Source organism: Hoplias malabaricus, chromosome 2 (assembly GCF_029633855.1).
Source record: "Hoplias malabaricus isolate fHopMal1 chromosome 2, fHopMal1.hap1, whole genome shotgun sequence".
Classification (NCBI taxonomy): domain Eukaryota; kingdom Metazoa; phylum Chordata; class Actinopteri; order Characiformes; family Erythrinidae; genus Hoplias; species Hoplias malabaricus.
This window is the reverse complement of record NC_089801.1, coordinates 76,111,082-76,136,712: the sequence shown is the minus strand read 5'-3', so window position 1 is coordinate 76,136,712 and position 25,631 is coordinate 76,111,082. Positions and strand designations below refer to the sequence as shown.

The 25,631-nt window shown below is 37.8% G+C and overlaps 1 protein-coding gene across 2 annotated transcripts; it reads right to left on the bottom strand.

Moving 5' to 3' along the window:
- Positions 1-1,466: 1,466 nt before the first annotated feature.
- On the bottom strand, positions 1,467-25,385 carry gaa2 (alpha glucosidase 2). Of its 2 annotated transcripts, none has more exons than XM_066661623.1 (20): positions 25,333-25,385; positions 22,153-22,794; positions 19,590-19,735; positions 18,950-19,115; positions 18,648-18,744; positions 16,002-16,121; positions 15,759-15,877; positions 14,310-14,441; positions 13,965-14,075; positions 13,233-13,346; positions 13,027-13,111; positions 12,467-12,584; positions 11,395-11,528; positions 10,349-10,500; positions 9,395-9,543; positions 8,295-8,436; positions 7,214-7,312; positions 5,440-5,604; positions 5,006-5,152; positions 1,467-4,901 (listed from the first exon to the last, which is right to left on the bottom strand). In XM_066661623.1, exons 2-20 carry the CDS (start codon positions 22,783-22,785, stop codon positions 4,839-4,841), a joined length of 2,892 nt encoding a protein of 963 aa, XP_066517720.1. In that variant the 5' UTR covers positions 22,786-22,794; positions 25,333-25,385; the 3' UTR covers positions 1,467-4,838. The 2 variants fall into 2 exon arrangements, with proteins under 2 accessions (XP_066517720.1, XP_066517719.1); XM_066661622.1 differs by lacking the exon at positions 25,333-25,385 and adding an exon at positions 25,004-25,211.
- Positions 25,386-25,631: the final 246 nt, after the last annotated feature.

Below are 25,631 nucleotides of genomic sequence, written 5' to 3'. Positions count from 1 at the left end.
TTTCTTAAGTTAGATTTTGAATTGAATTTCTATTGAAATTCTATGGATATACTCCTGTAAATCATTAATCATAAGAAGCATGAAAGTGACTCACAAGGTGAAGCCTAAACCCGGTAATACATGGACTACAAATTAAGAGTCCTACCTTGTAGAAAATTGGAAAAACAATAAATAATCAGTTTCATTATTCATTGCTATTTTCTGTTGCTAACACTAACACTGTTAACGTAACCCACACTCATGCACCAGGGTTATATGTTAAACAAATTTCCCAGAACCCCCAGCTAAGCACACTCCATTTTCTTTACATTATGGCTGCTTTCTGCAGCAGATCCAGATACGTGACAAACTCTGACACGGAACTTACTGCCAGGTTTACCACCACAGTAAATTTCATTATTCATAGCTGGGTGTGTCTAGGAGAAAGCCTGTCAGGTGTTGCAGGACTTGTTTAGTCTTGCTGAGTCACATCGGCCTGACACATGACCATTTTTTGGAGCAGTTTGTGAGTTTTACAATGTACGTCACTGTTTTTAGCCTTTCTCCAAGAGAGCCATTTCCAGAGGTAGCTAGTGACTACTTCAATTTACTGAAGTAAAATGACAATACTGACCTCTTCTCAGTTATGAAAACATCATTTACATTTCCTCCTCTTACATTTTATCCACTCATTTATAGGCACATTCGTTTTAGGGGTTCACTTCTGTTAGTTTTTCCACTGCCGTTTTAAAAGTGACTGAGTATTTTAGTCGCTTTTTGAGTTATTAATTATTATTATTAGGGATGCGGGGGGGGAGGGGGGGGGCATATAATCTATTTAGCTATAACACAGTATTGCATCCATGTTTGAATATATATATATATATATATATATATATATATATATATATATATATATATATATATATATGCTCTCTATTGCCCTCTGGTGGGCTTTGATTGTTTTACTGCTTCCCAGCCATGCTTTATTGGAGTTCACTCAAGTGCACTGAATTGTCACGTTCCTGTCTCACCTGATGTTTGAGAAAAACTGTCCAGATTGGGGTGTCCCCACATAACCAGATACTTCTCCAACTTTGATAATCAGACAGCATTTTTGACGTAAGAAACCGTGGCTGTCTGCATTTGCCTATTTGGAACCACACTTTCAAAGTGGAACTGCTCAGACATGGCCGTTTCTAGCGTATCATCACTGTTCAAAAAGCATGCATCTCCAAAAAAAACTTTCTATATTTTAATGGAAATCAATGTAAAAAGTTTTTTTTCGCCAAATAATTTTGGAGCATTTCCATTGGTCCATTCCTCATAACATTTTCACACAACGTGAAGGACAGCCGCTGTGTTCAAACGGTGTACTAAATGATAAAGATGATATAAAACCCGACATGAACACGTTAGCATTGATATAAACACTGCATCAGTAAATGGTGATGAAAGACACATTGAGAAGAAAAGCAATTGATCTTTATTTAACAACGTTCACAGAGTCAAATGACGTTTCTATCCATTTAAAACATGAATGAAAATTTTAAGTCAAAATTTGACAAAGCAAATGACTGAAGCAGTCATGATTTACAAATGCTCGATACCCACCCCTTCCACATGCTTCTCTAAACTGAAAGAGATCAAACGAAAGGTACATAATGGACACGGGTTTGCGGATTTCGCTCCAAGCAAAGAAAGCAACATTCAAGTATTTTCAAATCAATAACAACAGAATGAAACTATATAAGCGTCATATTTGGGGAAAACACTAAAACTGCATTAACGCGCACATCTGTTTACATCTTAATACTTCAAAAGTTGGGTGAAATTCAAACGGTAGAATAATTGGTTTTCTTTATGAAAAGCATAGCGTCTTATTAGTAAAAATAAATCATCCAGTTCTTGAAGTTTAAAGATCCAGCACAGTGCACAATTCATAGACAATGATCCTTAAAAAAAAAAAAAAAAAAAAGAAAATGCAAACAAAACCCTGTAGAATTTCCAGAAAAAAAAGCAAAAGTGCGAACACTAAAAATAACTATATTCTGTTTTTATTATTATTATATTTCTCTTTTTCCCCTGAAAGATGAATTACTTGCACTAAATGGTGGATATGAGTTGAAACTACAATGGGGGGCAAATAAAAATCGTCTCTGACATTCGCTCTAGTTGTGTTAAGTATTATTCCAGCTCCTCAGCCATGAATTATGGCTCATCCCTAAATCCACCTCTGACACCAGTGGTGTTGTAGGGCTGGTTTTCCAGGCAGGAATTAAGCCTCCTCCCGGGCTACACAGCATTTTGAATTGCGATCTGCTATTGAACAGAGGATGTTGTCATGGACTAGAGGCTTAATGCCTGGCTGCGAAACCAACCTTAAAAGCTTTATTTAGTCTAGGCTTTGTGTTAATCTGGGTCTGGGAAACTGAGCCTAGGTAGGTGTTCCAGGGCAGTTTAAATGTGGCTATAAACATATTTCTCCAGGAAAATATATAGAATTTAAATCATTCACTGTAAAGTGACTAGAGTTAATCACAGTTATGCTGAATTATAAGGCACTGTGTGTTAAGAATGACACTGCAATGTCTTTCAACAGCAGGTGACTACAAGTGCAGGGAGCAGTTATAGCGTATTCATGAAAAAACAATTACAGATTTTTACTAAAACCTTCATCTGTACTTCATAATGTTGCCACAGGGACATTGACATGTTACTATCATTAACAAATATGCCATAAAAGCTTCCCACACACGTAGTTACTTTAATAGCTTCCCAAATACAGTCCCAGAGAGACTTTACATTTACGTCACAGTGCTCCATTCTGACCCCCATTTTCACACCATTAAGCCCCCACCTAGAGAGTCTGTACTTAACAAATATTAAACCATGTGTGTCCATGTGGAGTGGACTAACTCTTTGGGCTGGTTTTGTTTAACGACTACATTCTTCATCACATTGGAATTTACAGAAAAATATATATATATTGACAGAGTGCTCCTTTAAATCCAGCTCTCCAGACAGTTTTTGCAGAATTGCTCTAGTGGTCGGAAAAAAAAATTTAATAAAAAAATGGCAGGCCATGAAGGTTTAACATGCGAATAATTTATATTTCAATATCTTGCTCTACTTCATCAGTGCAATAAGCTTAATAAAGTCTGATTAAACTATATATACACACATTATTCGGAATCTACAGCGTGTAATGCTAAGGGTCGGGTGGGTTTCCTAAAAACCCCATTGCATGAATATCAGCTGACGATGGCGAATGTATACGTACAAATATATAATCAGTGTGAAGAAACACTCTAGTTACCATGATCTAATACTGTGGATGAGTGGTTACAAATGTATCAAGGAGTGTGGGCAGGAAAAGGTTAATATAACAGGTAACACCTCCTACAAATGCCATTATAGATTTCCTTAAAGGAACACTAGGTAAGATCTGTTATATTTGTTCCTGTGCTCTACTAAGTCACTGTTACAGCACTGTCCTGAAATCAAAGGGTGGTTGGGGAGGTGTGGAGGGGTTCCTATCCCCCCACACAACAGTTACACAGTGCAGTTTCTGCAGTGCTTAGCAATGACAGAGGCTCTGTTCTCTCTATTACTGATCAGTGAAGTAGCACAATGATTTTGAAGCTGTAATTGTGAGGTAAAATGCTACCTATTGTTCCTTTAAATGTTCAGCAGGGCAAATGGAGGTCTATTAATACGTCATGCACTGATAATATTATAAATATTTTTTTTAAATGTATGAGAGAGCTGGCGCTGCAGAACCAGAAATCCATAGGTTTCTCGTGTTTTCAATGGATTACACTAAATCAGGCTCCTCCCAGTACAACCTAGCCCTTACCCTATCCCCTAACTGGATGTGGGCGGAGCTGGATATGACTCCACCCACAGGATTTCTGTTTCAGCAGTTAGGCGTACTTGAAATGTGTGGTTACATTCTTTCTGCCCTATGTTACAACGTAAGGACTCCCCTTAACAACGTAAGTTATTTTCATGGTGTAGCATGGTGCTCCTGCCTGAACTCTGAATCAAATCCAGCTTTACCCCGTACCAACACATACATACACGGAATTCACAGAAAGGTTTACCATATTATTGTCAGAAGGTTTGATTGCTCCCACTCAACCTTATTGCACAATACCCTTCCCCTGAATGTCTCTCAAGAAAAAGAAATGCTCATTGGACAAATGTCAGGTCAAAAATAATTCCCATGAATCCTGTTTTCATAGTAATTGTTTATATATTTATATTTAATATATAAATATATATTATATATTTTACAAGTATTTATATATGCATTAATAAGCATATCAGCTTTAAACACCTGGCCCTTATATGTTCATACGTTACGCATTATAAAGCACGAGTAAAAGACTTCCACAGCATATAATACTTGTTTAAAAACACTGCAGATTAGAACCTGGTCTTGTTTTCTTGATGTTATCATTTGATAGATAGCCTGAAATTGTCATACACCATCTTATAAAAGATATTAATCACAGCAATCAACACTTATGAGTACATTTATAAAGTCTTAAGAATACAGGATTCATAGGAAGTGTTACCAATGTTTTCAGCTACTTCAAAAAATTTAAAATCGATGAAACTGTCTTAAAACAGAACTCCATTCTCAATTTTTTTTGCCAGTGTTCAGTCAGTGGTACCAAGTGCACTTGACTAGTGTCCCAGCAGTGATGGAAAATTAATACAATCAGTCGGTACATGTCGATTCAGCGAAGGCGGCTGTGTCCCAATATGTTCAATTCACAGATTACTCACTCGTTCCACTATAATGTAAAACAGCAGCATGTATTTACTGGTCAATGCTGATATCTTTGGGACTATGTCCAGCTGATGGTGAAGTTTTGATTAAGGTTTAAACCCAACGCTCCTACTGTCAACACCTGTAGGAACAAAGACAGAACCAATGTTACATTTATTATTAATAGGAAGGAGTGATTGTTATCTTTAGGCTTATGATGTCCCTCATTCTTCAGAATACTCTTACCTGATTAGCGGAGTAGCTGAACTTGGCCTCCTGGAAGTTAACAGAAACAGTGGTTGGTGCTTTCTTCACTCCGTAAAAAGAAACGGTCTCCACTGTGATATAGGACGCTTCCTGGTGACTTTGCACCACTTGTGAAGTCAGTGTGCTCTGGAAAACAAGTACACAGTGTCTTTGCAGTGATTTTTCCACTCTGGAAAAATCATGAGTAAAACGCAAGTAAATTACCAGTAAAAATAGTCTCTAGAGATGCTAGAGTTCTCTTTACAGAGTTCTGTCTACGAAATCCAGCAGCAGGGAAAGACCAGCCATTCACACAGGTGATTATTACAGACTCTAAACTCTTACTTAATGTGGATTATTTAACTGTGTAACTGATTGACCATGTGTAACACAAAACTAAAACAAAACCCTGTACAGATATGAATTCCCAGTACCTGTTTCAGTCTGAAGGTGATGTAGGCGTACTGATTACTCTCAAAGGTGTCGAGGGTCTCCCCATCATCCCAGAAAACGTCACCCTCTGCCAAGCCCTCCTCAGTCAAGCACACTATCAAATGCAATGGCTGACCACTGCTGACCCACAAAGTGGTGTTTGGTCTCTGAAGCACAAACATAAACACAATATAGAGTGAAAATTAAGAAGCCTACACAAACAAAGCTTTTATTTTATAAGTTTTAAACACATAATTTGAGTAACCAAAAACCCAAATGAGCAATTAATCATTTTATCCGGTAATAATTATTTGTGTTATCCTTCCATTTCCGTCTCATGATAAAAATGCTGTGGTCGCCATTTTGTGGACAAAGTGTATATTAACCTCATACACAGGGCCTCTACAAATTCACAGATGCCCTCTTGAGTGAGATAAAGGATCCCATTGTGTTGCACTTGTGCACTTTTGTCCTGTGTGAGTTCATTGTATACAGTTAAAATGACAATAAAATCCACTTGACTTGACATATACTCTGTTAGCCCTAGTAGCATATTTGTCATAGAATCTCTCATGACAGAATCTGTGAGAGCTGTTCATACATAGATCATATACAAGCTTCAGTAACACTTATCTCACAGATGTTTTGTTTCTGTAAGAGACTACAAGCACAAGCCATATATATTCATTTATCTAATTCTGTTCACTCTGTTTACACGGTAAATAATTTGATCACCCTGCCCCTGCTCTCTGAGAATGTCTTCAAGCTGAATAAAGTTCATTCATCTCATCTTTATCTGTAAGCACTTATCCAGTTCAGGGTCGCGGTGGGTCCAGAGCCTACCTGGAATCATTGGGCGCAAGGCAGGAACACACCCTGGAGGGGGCGCCAGTCCTTCACAGGGCAACACACACACACATTCACACTGACGGACACTTTTGAGTCGCCAATCCACCTACCAATGTGTTTTTGGACTGTGGGAGGAAAACGGAGCACCCAGAGGAAACCCACGCGGACACGGGGAGAACACACCACACTCCTCAAAGACAGTCACCAGGAGGAAACCCACGCGGACACAGGGAGAACACACCACACTCCTCACAGACAGTCATCTGGAGTAAACCCACACAGACACAGGGAGAACACACCACACTCCTCACAGACAGTCACCCGGAGGAAACCCACGCGGACACAGGGAGAACACTACACTCCTCACAGACAGTCACCCAGAGGAAACCCACGCAGACACAGGGAGAACACACCACACTCCTCACAGACAGTCACCCGGAGGAAACCCACGCAGACACAGGGAGAACACACCACACTCCTCACAGACAGTCACCCGGAGGAAACCCATGCAGACACAGGGAGAACACACCACACTCCTCACAGACAGTCACCCGGAGGAAACCCACGTGGACACAGGGAGAACACACCAAGCTGAATAAAGTTATTGTCTGAAAATGTGAGATTTTTTGCAATGTTTCCATATTGTAGCGAAATCAAGGCTGAATCTCAAATGCCTCTTTGTCGTATGTCAGATTACATAACCGTTTACTTTCAGCTACAAGATTCACATCTCCCTGTCAAACTAGTGCACTGAGTGTAGTAGTCTTAGTTTTCTAATCTGCACTTGGACAGTCCAAGACTCTCTACTTACACAGCTGAACAGAAGCGGCTGGTAAAAGTAACCTACTGCTCCTTTAAAACTGATTACAGAAAGACCCTTTAATGTAATAAGTAAAGTTATTGGAATCAGCCAGTGATTCCTCTTACCTGTAGAGGAAAGACAGATCCTTCTCGGAAATGCAAGTTAATTTTATCCAGAGGAGCATTAAGCTTGATCATTTCACCCTTGCTGAGCAGAGAGTCACCCTGTAACAAGCGCACACACAAACATTCAGTTTCGTCTCCATGGTTTCAGTGGATATTGCACAGATTACCTTCATTTTGTGAATACATGCTCTAAATTTAACCTTAAGCAATAACTACTACCTTACCCTGGTCAAATGATGTGCTTGAAACAGCATAAAATATGTACACATTTTCAATATGTCCATATTTTACATTTTATTCCAACAAAAATAGTAGACAGTTTGTTAGTTTAGTTTATAAACTGCAGGACACTTATGGAGTATTATGTTATATATGATATGATATGAAGAAAATAGTTGGAGGGAATGCTGCTCATTTAAATATTTCAGTAATGCAAATGTTAGGGCATAATTTCTATGTATTTGCTGGGTTTAATACTAAAAATCAAATATATAAAAAAGTGTTTAATAAATTACATTTCTTCATTCATTTATCTTCTAGAACTTCATCGTTAACAGAGTCATCGGACACAGAAAGGTGTTTTATGTAGGAGGTGCTGAAATGTATTGTGATACCAATCATCCACTGGATTGGCCTTTTTGATTTGTTTCTGGGAATAAACCTCAGTAAATAATGTGTAATTAAGCTTTAGAATCCAATATTTTTTGAAGTCACTAACTACGGCTTTCAGCGAGAAGTGCCTCACACACTCAACTGTGAAAATGCAACATAGACATGCAAGTGGAACAAGAAGCCGTCTGGTAATAAAAATGACTGTACTTGCTCTAAATATGATCGCTTATTCCCAATCTATATAACAACTCTGATCAGCAGGGGGTGCTGCATAGGGCTGCGAAAAGGATGTCAGTCATTTGATCAGGGATCAACTAAAACCGCAGCCAAAACAGGGAACCAAACCCCTGTCAGTGTGGAAAACTTGTGTTTCCCTAAACTGCTCTCCCTATAATCAGATGCAATCTGTCTTTTTGGTTCACATTTCTCTGTTAAATAATTGTTTATTATAAAACTAAACACATCTCACCGTGTGGAAGTCATACCACAGACCGCGTGGAAAATAACCAGCGACATAATTCACACCAGATTGCAAAACTGGCGTCACCAACAAACTCTTCCCCAACAGGAACTGTTTATCAATGCTGTATGTTTTCTGATCTGTGGGGAACCTGAAACATAACAGAAGCAAAAAGGGTAAGTGTATAGTTATACATACACACACACACTCTTAGTACACAATGGACTAAATATTAATATTCATATGCATCTTATGGAAACATTTATCAAACAAACGTTTATACCACGTGCCACGTTTGTGTAATACTGTTGACCATCTCCTATTTATTTTAATTATATACCGTTCTACTCAACACAAACTGTGAAGTGCATTCAAAGACTTACTTTCTTGATTTTCATGAAAATGCATATACATCCTCTACATAGGACACAGATTTTAAACATACAGTTGTTTACTAGCTATATATATATATATATATATATATATATATATATATATACACACACGACAAACTGGCGAAACCTCTTTATTATATTGTTATTATTATTGATTTTTGGTTGTGAATTAGTCTCTCTAAATTTGTGGAGTAAAAAGTTTCAGGGAGGGCTTTAGCATCGGAAACAGAAGTTTTAATCGAGAAAATTAAGAGCTGCTGGTGTTTAAAAAAAGGAAATAGCTCTCTGTGTGTGTCTGTGGGTTTCAGCATAAATAAAATTTAATCTACCACTTGAACTCAAAAACAGCGACGCCGTGTTTACTGTACTACAATAAAAAGGCATCACTTTTTGTACACACTCTGTAAAAAGAGTGATTGAGTGGTAAAATTTGGTAAAACTATTAGCGCCAAAAATTAAACGTTTTGAATTCCCGAGTGCGTTAATGTGTTCATTTAGACAGTACTTTTTAACAATAACTGTAAAACTCTGTAACAGCCAGAAACTACACAGTAAAATATGCAGAGAAAACCTATATTTAAGTTTGCTCTCTTTATAGTGGGTTTTACTTATTTTCACTTACAAAATCAACAATACTTCTCATTTGTTATTATTATTAAAACCTATATAATTGCACATGTCTAAATTCGTGGTGATAAAACATAAGCATCTTACTCGAAAAACAGGGGTCTGGCAACAGTGTGTCCATTCAGGTGTGCGTGATGGAAGAGAGTGTAGAAGAAAGGAAAGAAGGAATAACGGAGAAGAAGAGCTTCCTTCATTGCTGTGCGAGCAGCTGAACTGAACACAGTGGGATCTTGAGCCTGAAGAAAACATAGTAAAAAGGATTAGACAAAAAACGTTACGAGAGAACATAGAATTGAGCTAAAAAGTTTAGGTGTACGTTTAGTCTGGTTTCTATCACTATGAGAATGAGAGAGAATGCATATGAAAGAGTGAGATTACTACAAGCAAGAGAGTGACAGTGGTAAGCCCTTTTCATACAGGATTAGTTTTACCTGTGGACATGAGGTAAAACAATTATTACCAAAGTATCTCAGTAGTTTTATTACTGTCCAAAAAGACATTTCAAAGCTCCCGCTAGAAAGATTCCTTAGCCTTTAATCTACTGTAAAATGATAAGTAAAAATAACCCCAGGTTATATTAATCGCATAAGAATAGACGTGTTTGGAGAATACTCCGTCATATCCCAGGATTTCTCAAGTATGTAGGAGCTGGATGAGGCATTTAGCGATTAAATATACTGTTCAAGTTCAAGAATAAGCTCGGCAGCTTCTCATAGGAGAGAAATATCTGGCAGTTGCAGCACAAGTATTATGAACGTGTATCATACTCACTGAGTTACCATTAAACTTTATACTATCAGCTACAATAATTATGTGAAGAAATTTTTTTTTTTTTTTTTGCCACCTTCTCACATATTACATATTTTAAAGAACTAGAAGACAAGGTCGTTGAAGGCTGGATAATTTTGCTGAGAATAGTTTGGCTAAGAACAGTTGTGACAGTGTAAATACTCTAATAGCTCTGCTGGGTCTGTTCCACACTACATGACTGTGATGTGTGAATGGTCAGATAGTACTCCTCTAACACAGATTCCCACACACCTTAGAGTCCTTAGTGTTGTGGTTTCTGGTGAAGGGGTAGAAGGCCCCCAGCTGAGTCCACCGCACACAGAGCTCCTCAGTGGTATCCTCTGAAAAGCCACAGATGTCTGCTCCCACCAGAGGAATGCCCAGAAGGTTAAAAGTCAGCATCCCTGGATAAAGACAGTTAAGCAAACAAAATCAGAATAAACACAGTAGCAATAAATATTATATTTACAATATTTCCATTCCCATACAATTAATTAGAATACATTCTTTTCCTTAACACAAACGAAATGTGCCAACAGTTAAATGCCAAGGCAGTAAACTTTATACAGACGTTGATTTTTATGTAAACAAATAAAAACACCAATTAAGATTCAGTATTTTGCTCCTGGGCTCCCCCTACAGTTGCAGAGTGTTTTTACAGCACTGTCCTGAAATCAGCCAGGTTCTGGTTTCCTAGCCTCATCCCAAAGTTACAAAGTACAGTTTCTGCAGTGCTGAACCTGGATTAGCAAAGCCAGAGCTTCTATTATCCCTATTACAGGTCAGTGAAGCATCACAAGGAACAGCCTACTGTTCTTTTAAGTGAAAATATATATTCAATAGCAATTCCACTCATTATACAGGCCTCCCACCCTGAGAGGTCCCTGGAGCTGTGTGACTGCTACACTGTCTGCTGCGCCACCTTTTTTTAAATGTTTGTGATTTATTGGGAGACTATGGACAAATATCAATATCAAAATTAAAGCGAAAAATATAATAAGCAAAACGTCAGTGTACCCCTACATTTTTATTTAAATTCCCCACTCATATACGCAAGTTTGAAAAATTCCAAATTCAATTTACATTTGCAGTTTCATAGACCTCGTCTTATAATTTATTTACATGGAGATTTGAACGCTGTATGAGTATTTAGTGAGTATATATATATATATTTATTTATATTAAAACATATTGCCCAGTTTGAATTAACCTTTCATGATGCAACAAATGTGTCATAATTATCATGAAAATGTTATTCAACTAACATTTTATTTATTGATTCTTTTGAGTATGGATACCTGGAATGGACATGTATAAATCTTTCCATTGGCTCCTGTTGTCCCCGAGCCAGTGACCAGAATACATTCCTTGGCTGGGAAAAGTGGAGCGAGAAATCACAAACGGACGCTTCTTCAAGATCTTCTTCAATGCACTGAAACCAAAGCGCACACACATGCACAAACTGTGAGCACAGGTAAGCAGCCTAAACCCAGGGTTTCCCCGTAGTAAATCCGTTAATCGAGGTGGTACCTTTGCTGACTGGAGTGGGGTGGGGTGGGGCTCACGTTGGGAATCAGAGCTCAAGAAACAAATCGAGTCATTGTTCTGTGTTATAAAAATCCACTGATATTTCGTGAATTATTTGCCTTGTGTGGTGCTTGGACGGTTTGAGGAATTTAAATGACGGCCTGAATGTAGAGTCGACTCATTGAGTGAATTGGTTCACGAATCAAGTGCAAATTCAAATCAATGATTCAAAACATTGTTTACAAACATGGGTTGCACATGGTCTGACCTCGTGTACACAGAGCTCGCCTTAAACTCTGGATTATACTTCAGAATGCGCGTTTGTGACTGAAAACCAAGGAATAACACATTAAACGAGTCACAAAGTATTTTGGAACTTTAAAAGAGCTCTTAGTATTGAGTGTTCTCTTCAATGGACTGATTAATCATGGATTATTGGACAAAACAGAAAGCCAAGTGCAAACACATCGGAGGCCTCGATAAGAATCTGAACGAACTGCACAAATGAAATTGTGGGGGTGAGGGGAGGGGGCGGACGACGTTGTCAAGGCAGCCGCCCTAACTGTAAAACACTACAGGAAACCCTGAAACTCCTACCCAAATAAAGTATTGATACCTTTGTACTTATTCATAAATGATATTGATAATTATTTATTTTTTTACAAAGTAGACCTTTAAAATGACTGAAATAAAAAAATAATAATTTTGGAAATTCAATGGAAAATCTTACATACACCAAATTAACGTTTCTACGTCAGCACATACAGGGAAATTGTGCACTAAAATGTAGAGAAAAATCCCATATTCAGGTCTGTTTCTGCACACAACATTTCTGTATGCTACCTTGCTGAAGCCTTGGCTTCCATGAGTCCATATAAGCTGTGTATGTTGTAGTGAGATGTGATTTTCTGGCGTGCAGATGCACAGACTGTCTTAGCCCTCAGACTGCCACCTAGAACACCTGTACAGAGAAGATAAACATTAAAAAAACATCCCTGTTGAATTTATATACACAGTTTGAAACAGGGCTGAAAATCCTGAGTAGACATCTTTATGTAGCCAGTCAAATATTAGTATTGTTTCCTAAATTAATACTTAGCAGCATACTACTACTACTACTACTGCTCAGTCTACTACTTTCCAGTCTCAGATCACTGGAAAATACAGCCTTGAGCAGTGATGTGGCCATTGCTAGTTAAATTAAACCCACTGTTCTCATATGATTGTCCAAAACAGACAGACATTGTTGCTCCCTATCAGAATCCACTGTAATAATGGGTGGTTTCTCAAGACAAAATAGGCTAGGGTATAAATCCCAGCTTATATTGAGTTTGAGCACATTGTCACAGCAGAGGAAAAGTATATAAACAACATCATACATATTGTACGGAATGAAGTTATACCTGGTGTATAAGGAGGATTCTCCCAATCATTATCAGGGCAGCCACTGACAGACCCATCAAAGAAATTAGATGGTTCATTCATGTCCTATAACAGAGGCAGGATATACTCAGAAAACGCAGGTAAGTGTAAACAGAGCACAAAAACAAAAGTAATGGAAGTTCTGATATGGACGAGGTCATAGAAAAAGTACAACGTCTTCACTCACAATCCATAACCCATCAAAAGGAACTTTCTCGTGTAACGTCTTCAGGTTCTGGTACCACCACTCGTGCGTGTCTGGGTTGGAAAAGTCTGGAAATGCTGTGAGTCCAGGCCAGACCTGAGGAAACAAAATCCAACTGTCACTCATTTAATTCAAAGAACTAATTGAATTTTTGGAAGTTGTTTGATATTGGATTGGATTGTGATCAAATGTGTGACTTAATAAACAGACAGGTAGAAAAACCTGCCTTTAAACATTATGACAGGTTTATTTGCGGAAAACAGTGCAATGTGTTCAAATATAAAATGTTATGTATTGTTTATTAACAGTTTAATATTAATATAAAATTCCCTTTTTTAAGTGTGTGCCCTGTAGTAGCGAAGCCGAGCCATGGACTAAATTCAGTGACTGGGACTGTTAAATGCAGAGGCTCAAATTCTTTGTAACTCTGTGTAATAAAAATAAAGGCATGTTTACCTACTTAAATGTAAACAAAACAGGTCATTGGTCCGAGGTTGTCTAAATGTTTACATACAACTGTATACTTCTCAACACTGTTTGTATGTGTACTCTCCTGAAAACATATTTTATACAAGAAATCATGCAGCATTTCTAAAGCCATGTGCTAATGATTTGATATATGAAACATGGAAGAAATATATATATTAGTTTATATAATGATCCATTTATGGTCTTCAGATAGTGATGCCCTAACATATAACCTGCATTGCTCACCTGGCCGATGAGCACCTCCCCACTGGAGTTCTTGATGAAGATACCCTGCTTTATTCCCTCATCAAAAGGCATGTAGGACCCTGATGGCTGATTACTGCTAATTCCAGGATCCTGAACACAACAGACAAGGCAAAAATTTGGAATAAAAATAAATATGTTTTAAAAAAATTAAATATATGTAAAAATAATACACATATAAACATATATATACACACACATTTATAAATAAAAGATCTGACAATTAAATTATGTATACGGCATTTTCAAAAGTGCAATAATCAAACCCCAACAGCTGCAATATTTATCTGTCTTTATTTATTGAACATTTTTATTTGTATTTATTACCAGAATCATGACGTAGCGCTGGTTGTGTAGGTGAAGGTCTTTGACGAGGTCAGGCAGGGTGGAGAAATTCCCAGGGTCATAGGTGAAGTCTAGGGCACGGTCCATGTAATCAATGTCATTCCATTGTACGTCCTAAAAACAAATTATTATTCAATACGTTTTATTTTTAATATACAACTTATTTATTTATTTATGAACAGCCATACATACATTTGTACTTTGTGGGAATGTGATATAGTCATTGAAATAAAAATCAACAAAAACATTCCTGATTGTCACTGCACTTGTGACTCATACTGTGTTACTGACTTTCCAGTTTATAGCAATGTATCAGTGGACTTCACTCTTAAGCCATCACGAGGAAGCTTGAGTAATTCAAGAGATTCCGTGTGAATAATAATATTTTGCAAGAGAGCCACAGAGATTAAGAGCTCAGATGTCAAGAGGAATATGTAGGGCATCTACTCGAGGAGTGTGGGAGGGGGGGGGAGTAAAAACGCAATGTTGTCTTCTCTTGCTCTCTGGTACTTGGAGACTTTATCATGTTTACTGTTGTTTTTAATGGCTGAATGTATGTGCTGTATTGTGTTATAAATGTTTTCTTTATCAGGTAAGTGTGACATTAGTTACGCCAGCAAAATACTTGTAATTTCTGTCATTTTTTTCTAAAAAGAGGATATGCAGCTTTCTTCTGGGTCATCTTTGAAAACACCATAAAAGGCTTATCTAAGCCCTCGTTTATCACAACATTCCTGATAACACAAAAAAATGAATGCATCTTATAAAAGTCAGGGCAATAAACACAGTACTAAAAGTCCACAAGACACAGTAACCTACTTATTGTGTTGTGGCATCATACCAAAACTAAACATAGCACAAAAAGTAAGGAAATGTGTGTTTGGTAGATTATTTCTTTGTGGTAACAATGCTTCTTAACAATGAACCTTATACCATTGGAGCCTGTTAATTTCCCATGAAAAATTTGCCACATCCTCTCTGCCAGAGTCAAACAGCTTATTCTGCCATTGACTCGTTTGGTGTTTGGTGACTGGATGATTGAAGTTTGAAGCTGTGTTGAAACAGCACCATTGAAAAGGGAAATTATCAGGCTTTTCAGCTGTATAAGACTCATTGCCAAGAAGCATTCTTACAACAAAGAAAGAGTCTACCAAACATATATTTCCTTACTTTGTATGCCAAGTTTATTAGTGAAACTTAGCACATATCCTCCACAGTGATAAATGGACCATTGTAAAGAAAAATTAGTCTGACTGACTTTCACTACTATTACTTCCTGGAATAATTCTGAATGTCTTGTGAATGAGAGCTTAGAACCACTTTAGAACTAGTGTATTTGGTTTTAGTAAAGTAACACTACCTTATAACAATCTCCTTTGCTTTCTTTGAACACAAATAAATTGTGTGGAAAATCAAACACAACATCTGTACCTGAGGGATCCCATAGTTCCTCATCGCTTTCACAACATCCCACGTTTTGGAACTGGATTCGTAGCCCCACCGACAGAGATGATATCCCAGGGCCCAGTACGAAGGCATAGCTGGCTTTCCTAATTAGTGATCAACACAAAAACGGTTTGATGAATCACACATGGACACAGTGACAATGATGGGATTGCACCCCTTGAGGAGTGATCTACTAAAAGGCGAGTGAGTTCCATGAGTAAAACTGACCTACAACCTCTAGATACTCCCCGACCACAGAGCTGGGATCAGGGCCAAGAAAAAGGTACAAGTCCAGGATTCCCCCAATCGTGCGCCATGTGAGTGCAGGGGCCGGCTGAAGAACCACATCTAAATAACAAAAGAAATAAATAAATGAAAAGAAAAGCATTTTAAAAAGTACACGTTTGTAAAGCATGAATTATGTGGCTCTAGATGTACAATATACTACATAAAATAATTTTAATTTTCATGAGGTTTGATAAGCTCTAACAAAAAGAGAAATAAAAAAAATAGCAACAAAGTGATAACTCGGTTTGGAAATACTTCAATATTTCCATATAGAATATTATAAACAAAAGATATTTATACAGACTGTTTATGCAGTACAATGACCAAGAGGTACGACAGGTTGAAAACCACCATAAAAACAACATCCCACTAGACACACTGAGTACAGAGACACAAGAGAAGCAGAAAAGCCCCCAGACAGAATTTCCATAGCTGTGACAAGGGTAAAGCATAACGTAAATAAATATGCTATATTCGGCTTAATACTGAACACATTTTTAATTAAAATTCCCAGTTCTACCTTCAATGGTGCAGTAGTTACATTTTTATGCTTAGGCACCACAGTGTTACTGTTCCACCATTTAAGGTGGAATGAAAATTTTAAAGTAGTTTTTCACACTTTTTATAAAATTTTATGGATGTTTTTTCAGCATTTGCTAGCACTCCAGTTTGTTAGTATGCAGGAAACAGGTCTAATGTGTTTACGAAGCCCCAGTGTCTTAAAATGGTTAAAAAAAAGAAAAGGTCTTGGCCCAATGTGCTAAGCTCTCTGGTGGCGGTATGCAAGGCATCAGGAAGTAATTAGACAGTGGAGAGACCTTCAAACATTAAAACGCATGAACCAAGATGAGGCTAATGCTCTATTACTGCTAGATAGGTGGCTAATATCGACTTATTTTTGCTGTTTTTGATTATTTAAGGCGGAACTGTCTCTAAATTCATGAGTGCGCTAACAGCATGAAAGTAAACAAACCAAAAGTTAAACTTCAGCCACATATAAAGCCTCATTAAAAGACACAGAGCAGAGCAGCAGTTCCCCCACAATTATGGACGTTGCTTTTAAGAACCTTTAAGATAGGTAGAGCCTCTGATTTAAGAAACTTTACACTAGGAATGCTAACTCATCTGCATGGCTAATTAGTTTATCATGTATTTGCAGAACACTTGAATTGCCAGTATAGCTTTGCTGACGCCATACCTAACACTGAAAGTTTGAATGAGCAGATATCCACAAGGTCATATAGTGTATATAAAAATAAGTTATAGCACAAACGGCTATACGTGAGATGGAGATGTCAGTAAATCGGCTTCAGAGGGGCTAAAACTGCTAAAATAGTTTTAAAAAATTACCCCTCAGAATCAGTGCAAATACCAGAACTCAACAATGTGGTGGAAAATGTCATTATGCTCAAATGTAAGTGACCAAAGCAGGTCTCACTTCTTCTTTTTGAGCACTGTAATTAGCTTACAGTGATATTTTTCAGTAGTACGTGCTAACAATCATGTGCAAAAAGCCTCCTGACTGCAGACTTTGGCAAAACTCGACTGTAAATCAGGCCTCAGTTACTGTACTTCCTTTACTGCTTACTTTCATTATGAAGCACAAGATATGTTACAGTATTTGTGGTATAAAGTTCATGACTGATAGTGGTGCAGATGCATGAAAGAGGCACATAGTGTACCTGTGACCATTCTAGTGTATATATGGCCCAGTAAAATCTTCCCACCTAGTGATAAACCAGCCTTTCTCAAATGAGATGCCATCTGGCTGCTAAGCTCCAAACCAAGAAGTTTGGACCAGCTGGACCTGAGGCCACGACCCTGAGTCCAAAAATAAATTGAGAATATTTCAAGAAATAAAGTACGAATATTTTGAGAATAAAGTCAGACTATTTTAACATTCTCTTCTGTCTTCTGTGCAGTTTCGACGGAGCTGGATGGTACATTTGTGATATGATTGGACACTGCGGATGCAGCCAAAAATGCATTTCATTCTCAAGCAAAACATTGGGCTGACTTGAGGTTGAGAAATGATATACTAAATTAATACTCTAACACTCAGTAGTGATTTAGGCTCTACACTAAGAAAACAAGGTTGTAATAAAATGTGTTGAAGATTAACTGTGCTATGAATGCTAGGCACTTAACCATTCACAGATCATCGTCATCAAATATTGAAATAAATACTGATTTAACTGAATATTTGCTTAATTTACTGCAGGGGAAATAGCCTTTTCATATAAAGCTCCTTTATCCTTGGGATAATATTCCAGTCAACTTTTGGCAAACAAGTTCCTTCTTAACACACTCAAAACTTGATTTTATTCTTCATTCATACCTTCTTTCTGTTTATACACTGCTCTTTCTTTGTTTCCTACCCTCCTCCAAAAGTTACCTAGTGCAGTTTCTTCAGTACTGAGCCTGGAGTAGAAAAGAGAGAGGCTCTATTCTCCCTTTTACAGGCCAGTGAAACCTCACAATAATTTTTAAGCTGTAATTTTAGGTACAAATTCTACTTAGTGTTGCTTTAATGCAATCACAAACAGTTCAAGCTGTTAGGTTGTGTGCATTCAGCTGTTAACCCACCCATAGCATTGCTGTTGAGTAAGAAAGACCCATGCGACAGGCCATCGGGTTCCATGAGAAGATAAAATGGATGAACGCCATAAAGGTTTGTGAGCTCCTACGGTAAAAAAGTGACAAAGAGAGGGAAAATTATAAATGTGTATATAATTTAAATAAAAATTTACTTACTACAAGTGAACATTTATATATGTATTTTTTCCAAATCAATACTAGATTAATTTACATTACATTAGTAATTAGTATTGTGTTTTAACAAAAACATGTATGTAAACAACAAAGTTTAAATAAAACAGCATTATTACCACAGGCGCTGCGTCCCGAGCCCACATGGTCAGCGTGTTCCACTGCACGTCATGCAGGAAGTTGGAGCGATGTTCACCCAGGCCATAAACAAAATTCGATCTTAAAGATGTGGACATTTGTAGAAACTGATCCGCATAGAAGAGTGGTGCCACTGTAGTGTTCAGCCTTTGGAAAAATAACAGAACCATTAGGCCCCGCCCACAAGAACCTCCGTTTTGAAAAACAGAGATTTTCCGCTTTCTGTTTTTGAAAACATCCCTGTTCAGACGAAAATGAAAACGGCTGCATTTTCACATCAGTCCATTAGGGGGCCAATGTACCTCTTTAAGAGAGACCTCAACACACAAAACATGGGAGAAACAGTGGTTTAATCCCGTATCACTATGTAGTGCACTGCACAAGTCATAACCATTATACAGTATTACAAATATGACATCATTTATATTTATTTATAATTATTCATATGTAGGAGTAGTCTGAAATCTACTGATATCTGAATGTAAATATTGTAGTTTTATGACATACATAATTCATTATATAGGGAGTTAGGAGCTGTTTGAGTTTCAGTTAAACACAAAACACCCTGTGTTTCAGTACTGAGGCAAGATATATTCACCCCCTTTTCTTATATACACTCACAGCACTGCGCCATTTTGTGTCCTCTTGACAATAAGCCCGAATGGTTGCTTGATGAACTCCACAGTGTACAAGGGGTTTGGAGCCCGTTCTTTTACCACAGGAACATCTATGGGAACTTCATACCTCTGCTGTACTGGGTCTGTTATCTGAGGAAAAGGAGGGAAAACAACAACATTTAGGAATCTAATTCACCCCCTCCTACGACAAACACAGGCCTAATAGTTCAGCCATACATATTAGTATCTGGAGTCTGTTACCCTTCACTCTGCAGTGTTGCTAATGTATGCTAGCTAAGAAGTAGTGAAAACTTACGTAAACAAATTAGCATTCTGCTGACTGCAAAACCAAACTCTCACACTTCCTTAAACTCATTTCAGGTTGTTAGGTAATCTCAAACAGATTTCCTTTTGTGGTTTTAGACATTAGATGACATACTGGTGTTGCTAACGGTATAGCACATAGCTACAATATTAGCAAACCTTTCGAAGCCTTAGATCTGTGTATACTTTGAGATGACATAGTGGCTACAGTCACACAGCAGGTAAAAGTGGCCCAAATCTGATTTTCAAATCTTTATTATGTTGTTGTTGTGCTGTTCCCACTGTTTATATAAATGTGAGCAGCATTCATACTGACATGAACTATTCAAAATTGATAAAGAACTACTAAGAAATTAGTTCTTCTTTTATAAAAACACTTAATACTAGTTTCTACAAGTTAATTTTCTCATAAATGAGTGGCAGGAACCGGGATTAAGAAGTTTCATACATTTTTCAACAAAAACAAGAAATGCTTTGACCAGGCCGGTTCCATGTCCTAAACATCTCAGATTAAAATGAAAATGCTTTGGAGCTGAGGCCACAGGCCATTGAGTAACATAAAAGTCACATGATTACTGATCTGACCATTCAGGCACAGTCATATTGCCACAGATCGGATATGGATCGGGTTTTAATACCACATATGAAAGTGGCCCAAAGATGATTTTAAAAACATCAGTCAATGCAACTTTTGCTGTTCACACAGCCACACAAACAACATATCTGTGTCACATATGAAGAAACAGATCAGATGAACTGTATGACAGGGTGACCAGACGTCCTCTTTTACCCGGACATGTCCTCTTTTTTAGACATTTTTTTTTAAAAGTCCGGGCAGAGTTTCACAAACGTCCAGGATTTAGTTTTTCTAGAGCTTACATAGAACTTCGAGAAGCACTTCGTTCACAAACTAGTCCCGCCCTCCCCTACTCCGATTGGTTCGCTTGAGTGAAAAGGGGGTGTGGTGAAGTAGCCCTAAATCTTCTGATTGGACGGTCTGACTGTAGAGCTACCGTTATTGGTCGATAACCTTCTCTGTAAACATTTAATTGGTCAGTCTGCACATCAGTAGTCCTTGTTTATGTCAGGTAAAGCTCATGTACCTACCCTCATCTCGAGCAGCTATGCCAAAACGTAAATGTAAGTTCTCGGATGAATGAAAAAAGAAATTCCCAAGTTTTGTGTAGCAAATAAAGGTGTAAAGGACCTAAAAGCACACACATGTTCAGCTAAGCACACAACGGCAGCCCTCTTTTTCACCATCTCAGATCTGGTCACCCTACTGTTTGAACGTAGCCTATGTCACACAGTGCCAGACACAACCAAATCATACAAAAACAAAAAATCAGCACTGTTTACAGTCATATTAACAAAAGCAAAAGTACTACAAATGTGCGTGATCTTTAGATGATGTTTAGCTACTGTTCCACATTCATATGCAGGGTTGTTCTCAAAGGTTGATGACAGGACTTGCTGCTTTTCTCAGTGTAATTAAGTAAACATCCTCCACAAATAACACATTTCTGAACATTTAACTATTGTTTGACTAACACACTACCACCACATTAGTGCCACTGCAGCACTGAGAATGAATGAATCAAAAACTGTACTTTTAAATACAATATTATCCCCAAGAAAAGAACAAATCAATGCACATTATTTTCTTTGAAGGAACTAATAACAAATGCGGTAATCAATAAATACTTCTCATTTGCCATTTTCAAACCCTTTTTTCTTGAATAAACTGACAATTGTCATTTTTAATAGTTACCATAAAATGACAAAAGCAGGAGACTGTTTAAATTATAATTATACACTACACACATCAAAAGAAGACACTTTAAAACATACTTCTACACCTAAGAGCGCGAAACAACAGAATAATCAATAAATGAACTGAGAAATACGGTGAAAACGATGATGGAGAATGAAAACAACCAAGCCAAAAAGGCTAGAAGCGAGGGTTTCTGCTCCTTTCCGCTGTGCACTTGTGCTGTGGTAAACTGTGGCTTATGACAGGGGGAGAATGATGCTGTGGTGCTCTATCTTTGTGGTATTTTGAGTAAAGCATGTTAGAGATGTTCCAATAAGACACCAGAGAACTGTGTTATCTCATAGGAAAGGCGTATTATCTGGCTCTTATGGTTTTATCATTTATAGAGGATATATGAACTTAAATTATAAACTTAACAGGGGTTTTTTAACATTTAGTGAACGTTTATTTTAATAAAATGTATTCTCACTTTCACACGTAGCCTGCTGTTAGACTCAAACAGCACATCCAGCTGCAGAGCCTCTATGTCATTAGGGTAGTAGGTCTTCTGCAGACGACGCAGCGTCCCCCTGTAGCCCACCTCCGTCTCGTTGAGAGTCACCAGCTCGTACGATGGAAAGTCTGGAGGATAAAAGCACCAAGGAACTCCGTTCTGCCCTGGTGACCGTGCCTTTGATACTTGAATAAAGCAGCAGTTCCTTTTACGGCACATGTCCTCGGTTACCACAACATCTCTCTCTGGGTAGCAGTCGAACCTCCAAGCCTCTGGGATAAGGGTGCAGGACTCTGGCTGAGGCCCACCTTGACCCTCCCTGCTTTGTCCTGAAGGTGCCACAGGTGCTGGGGGTTTGTGGGGTTCTGTGGAAGGTAGACCATGGAGCCACAGCACAGTTCCCAGCAGCCAGACGCCAAGGACCACCAGAACAAGCCCTCCCAGGGTCATCAGAGCACATGTAGCAGAACACTGTGGTCTCCGGTCCAGCAGGGGGTGCTCTTCTTCTGCCATTAACTCTGTATCCCCAGAACTCTCAAGTGAAGGATCCATCATAGCAGTACTGGAAAAGCACACTTCCTCCGGGTTCAGTCTCTTGTAGGACACCATGGCTGGCAACTACAGGACAAACAAAATAGCAAACAGATTTAAAAGAGCAATGTGTAATTTCCTCCACTGACTCTTCTTCACGGTATGAAGCAGACAGTAACCTGACACCTAGTGGCCTGGGTGTTTAAAAGTTTTAATCATAATTTTCCCATGAGGGTATCAAATGTTAGAGGTATAAATTACGTATCTTATTTTTACAAGGTAGCGACAGTTAACTAAACATACACTAAGCTTAACACAACATTTTCTGCATTCTAATGAATCACTTTAACTTAACTTCCACCCATAATACACTCTTTTTACAGAGTCTAGTGATGTATTAGTGGTTTTATCGAGCAATGTAAACACAGTGTCACTACTGTTGAGTTTAGAAGGTGGATTACATGTTATTTTTGCAGAATTCTATATTAAATATCAGATATATCTGATTATCATAAATCATTCCTTACTACCACTACAACAATATAGAGTCACTGTAGAGTCACTCAAGTTCCTGGGCACCACCATATCCAGGGACCTGAAGTGGGAGAGGAACACCGTCTCTATCACCAAGAAAGCTCAGCAGAGAATGTTCTTCTTGAGACAGCTCAAGAAACTTGACCTGCCACAGACCCTGATGATCCAGTTCTACACAGCGATCATCGAGTCCATCATCACCTCATCCATAACCACCTGGTTTGGTTCCTCTACCTCACAAGAAAGAGCAAGGCTCCAGCGCATCATCGGATCAGCAGAGAAGATCATTGGATGTAACCCGCCAATGCTTCAGGAGATCCACACCAGCAGGGTGAGGAAACGCTTGACCCCTCACATCCTGGACATCACCTCTTCCAGACTCTCCCTTCTGGTAGAAGACTAAGGATCATCAAAACCAGCACAACACGACATGCTAACAGCTTCTTTCCCAGAGCTGTAGCTCTCCTCAACCACAGTGAACACCTCTGAGTCTCCAAACCACTGAACTACACCGACTGGACTTAACTGCACTGAACAGGACACTTTACTCACTTGCACTTTGCTATTTTGCACAGCCGTACAGAAGTTCTATTTCTGTAACTCCTACAACAATATATAATATAACCTACCTTAGGAATATTTGGAAACATTTATATTCATACTCATATCTGTACAGTATAGATTTATATTTTATGTTGTCTAATTTATGTCTTAACACTCTTTTTTTTCCTAGTACTTTAACTGTATTCTTTAGTCTATTTATTGTTTATTGTACCTCTTTTAGAGTTATGTTTGTTAACAGTCTGTGTTACATGTCATACAGGTGTTGCTCTCACCAAGACAAATTCCTAGTATGTTTAACATACCTGGCGAAATAAAGAGATTCTGATTCTGATTCTGATACAATGATCCACAAGGTAAAGAATTTTTAACCACTCACACACACTGATATGCACTGAAGTAATTATTAAATTCTGGACAGATTCGTTTAGTCCACGCAGAGCTTTAATTTCTTTTAAAATGGGAAATAAACTTTTATCAAGTTCAGATGTGGGTTCTTCAGACAAATGTGACGAAACGTAAAATCAACATGAAGAAATTGATTGTGAAAAAACCCTTCGAATCCTTAAACACAGTACAATCTCTTGAAAAATATGCATGAGGTCAATGGAACAAATAAAAATAATAATAAAAAAGACATTTAAATAATGTCTAAAAACCTAAAATAACAGACCATAAATTGCTAAAGTTCTATTTAACGTTTTGTCAAATATATAAGTAATTTCAGAACCCAATGTTATTCTCCTCTGAATTTATTAAAGACTATTTATTTAAAGGCTAAGCACCATCTCTATGAAAGTGTCAGACAAATAAATTCAGTGGAATTTGAGTTCCTAACTTGTGTTTATTGATAGTCAGAAAACATGTTATTTCTCACTAATTGAAGGAATAAGGTTTAAAAGACCGTTCAAAATCAGAAGCCTGAATGTAAATTAATATACTGTTAATACGTTTAAAATCTTATACCCATGTCTAATTGAGCATTGGCAGGAGTCATTTTCGTTTAGGAAAATACTGTTAGTAAAAATGAAAATAAAATAATATAAAATAAAAGTAGGTCAAGCATTATGTTTACTTCTTAAATCCCAGGTTCACATCCTCTGTGTTGATTCCATGAGCACAATATATTATATCCTGACTAGCCAGACTCAGAAAACAAACTTTATTTGAAGTAATATGAGACAATATGGCAGACACCAACCTTCCAGAATCTTCCACCTGAAGACGACACGCTCAGCACAGGTCACATACCGCTACCATCATCAAAAACCTTTAGAGCCAGTGAAGATTCTGGCCTCTCCTAACAACACAGCCTACTACTTCCACATTATCTGTCGATGGGTGCCTTCAGTGCTGCAAAACATTCCCATATCTCACGCAGCTCCCCATTCCCTAAGTAGTGCACAACACGACGGTGTTTTCTTTTACTACATTCGTACGGCGCCCTACGTGTCCACTAGTGTGTGATGTGGAACAGAGCCAGTCAAGACTGTCAGAATATCTGCGCAGCAATGTGTTACGTGAACGTACCCGGAATAATTTGGTTGACGACCACCACAAGAACAACACTGCCCTCTACTGGCGTGGAGACAGGTTCAAAAGATACCGGAAATCAAATTGTACTAATAAATATTTATAATGTATCAATTATTATTTATTTAAAAAAAAACAACAACACATATTTATGTTGTAACACTCAGTAGAAACAAGTATGTGATTTTGTTAATTCTAGTCAACCTTTATTTAACTTAAAAATACTAATAAAAAAGATATAAAGATATAAATAAGTTTCCAATGTTAACCGATTTTTTAATTGTACTCTGCACATA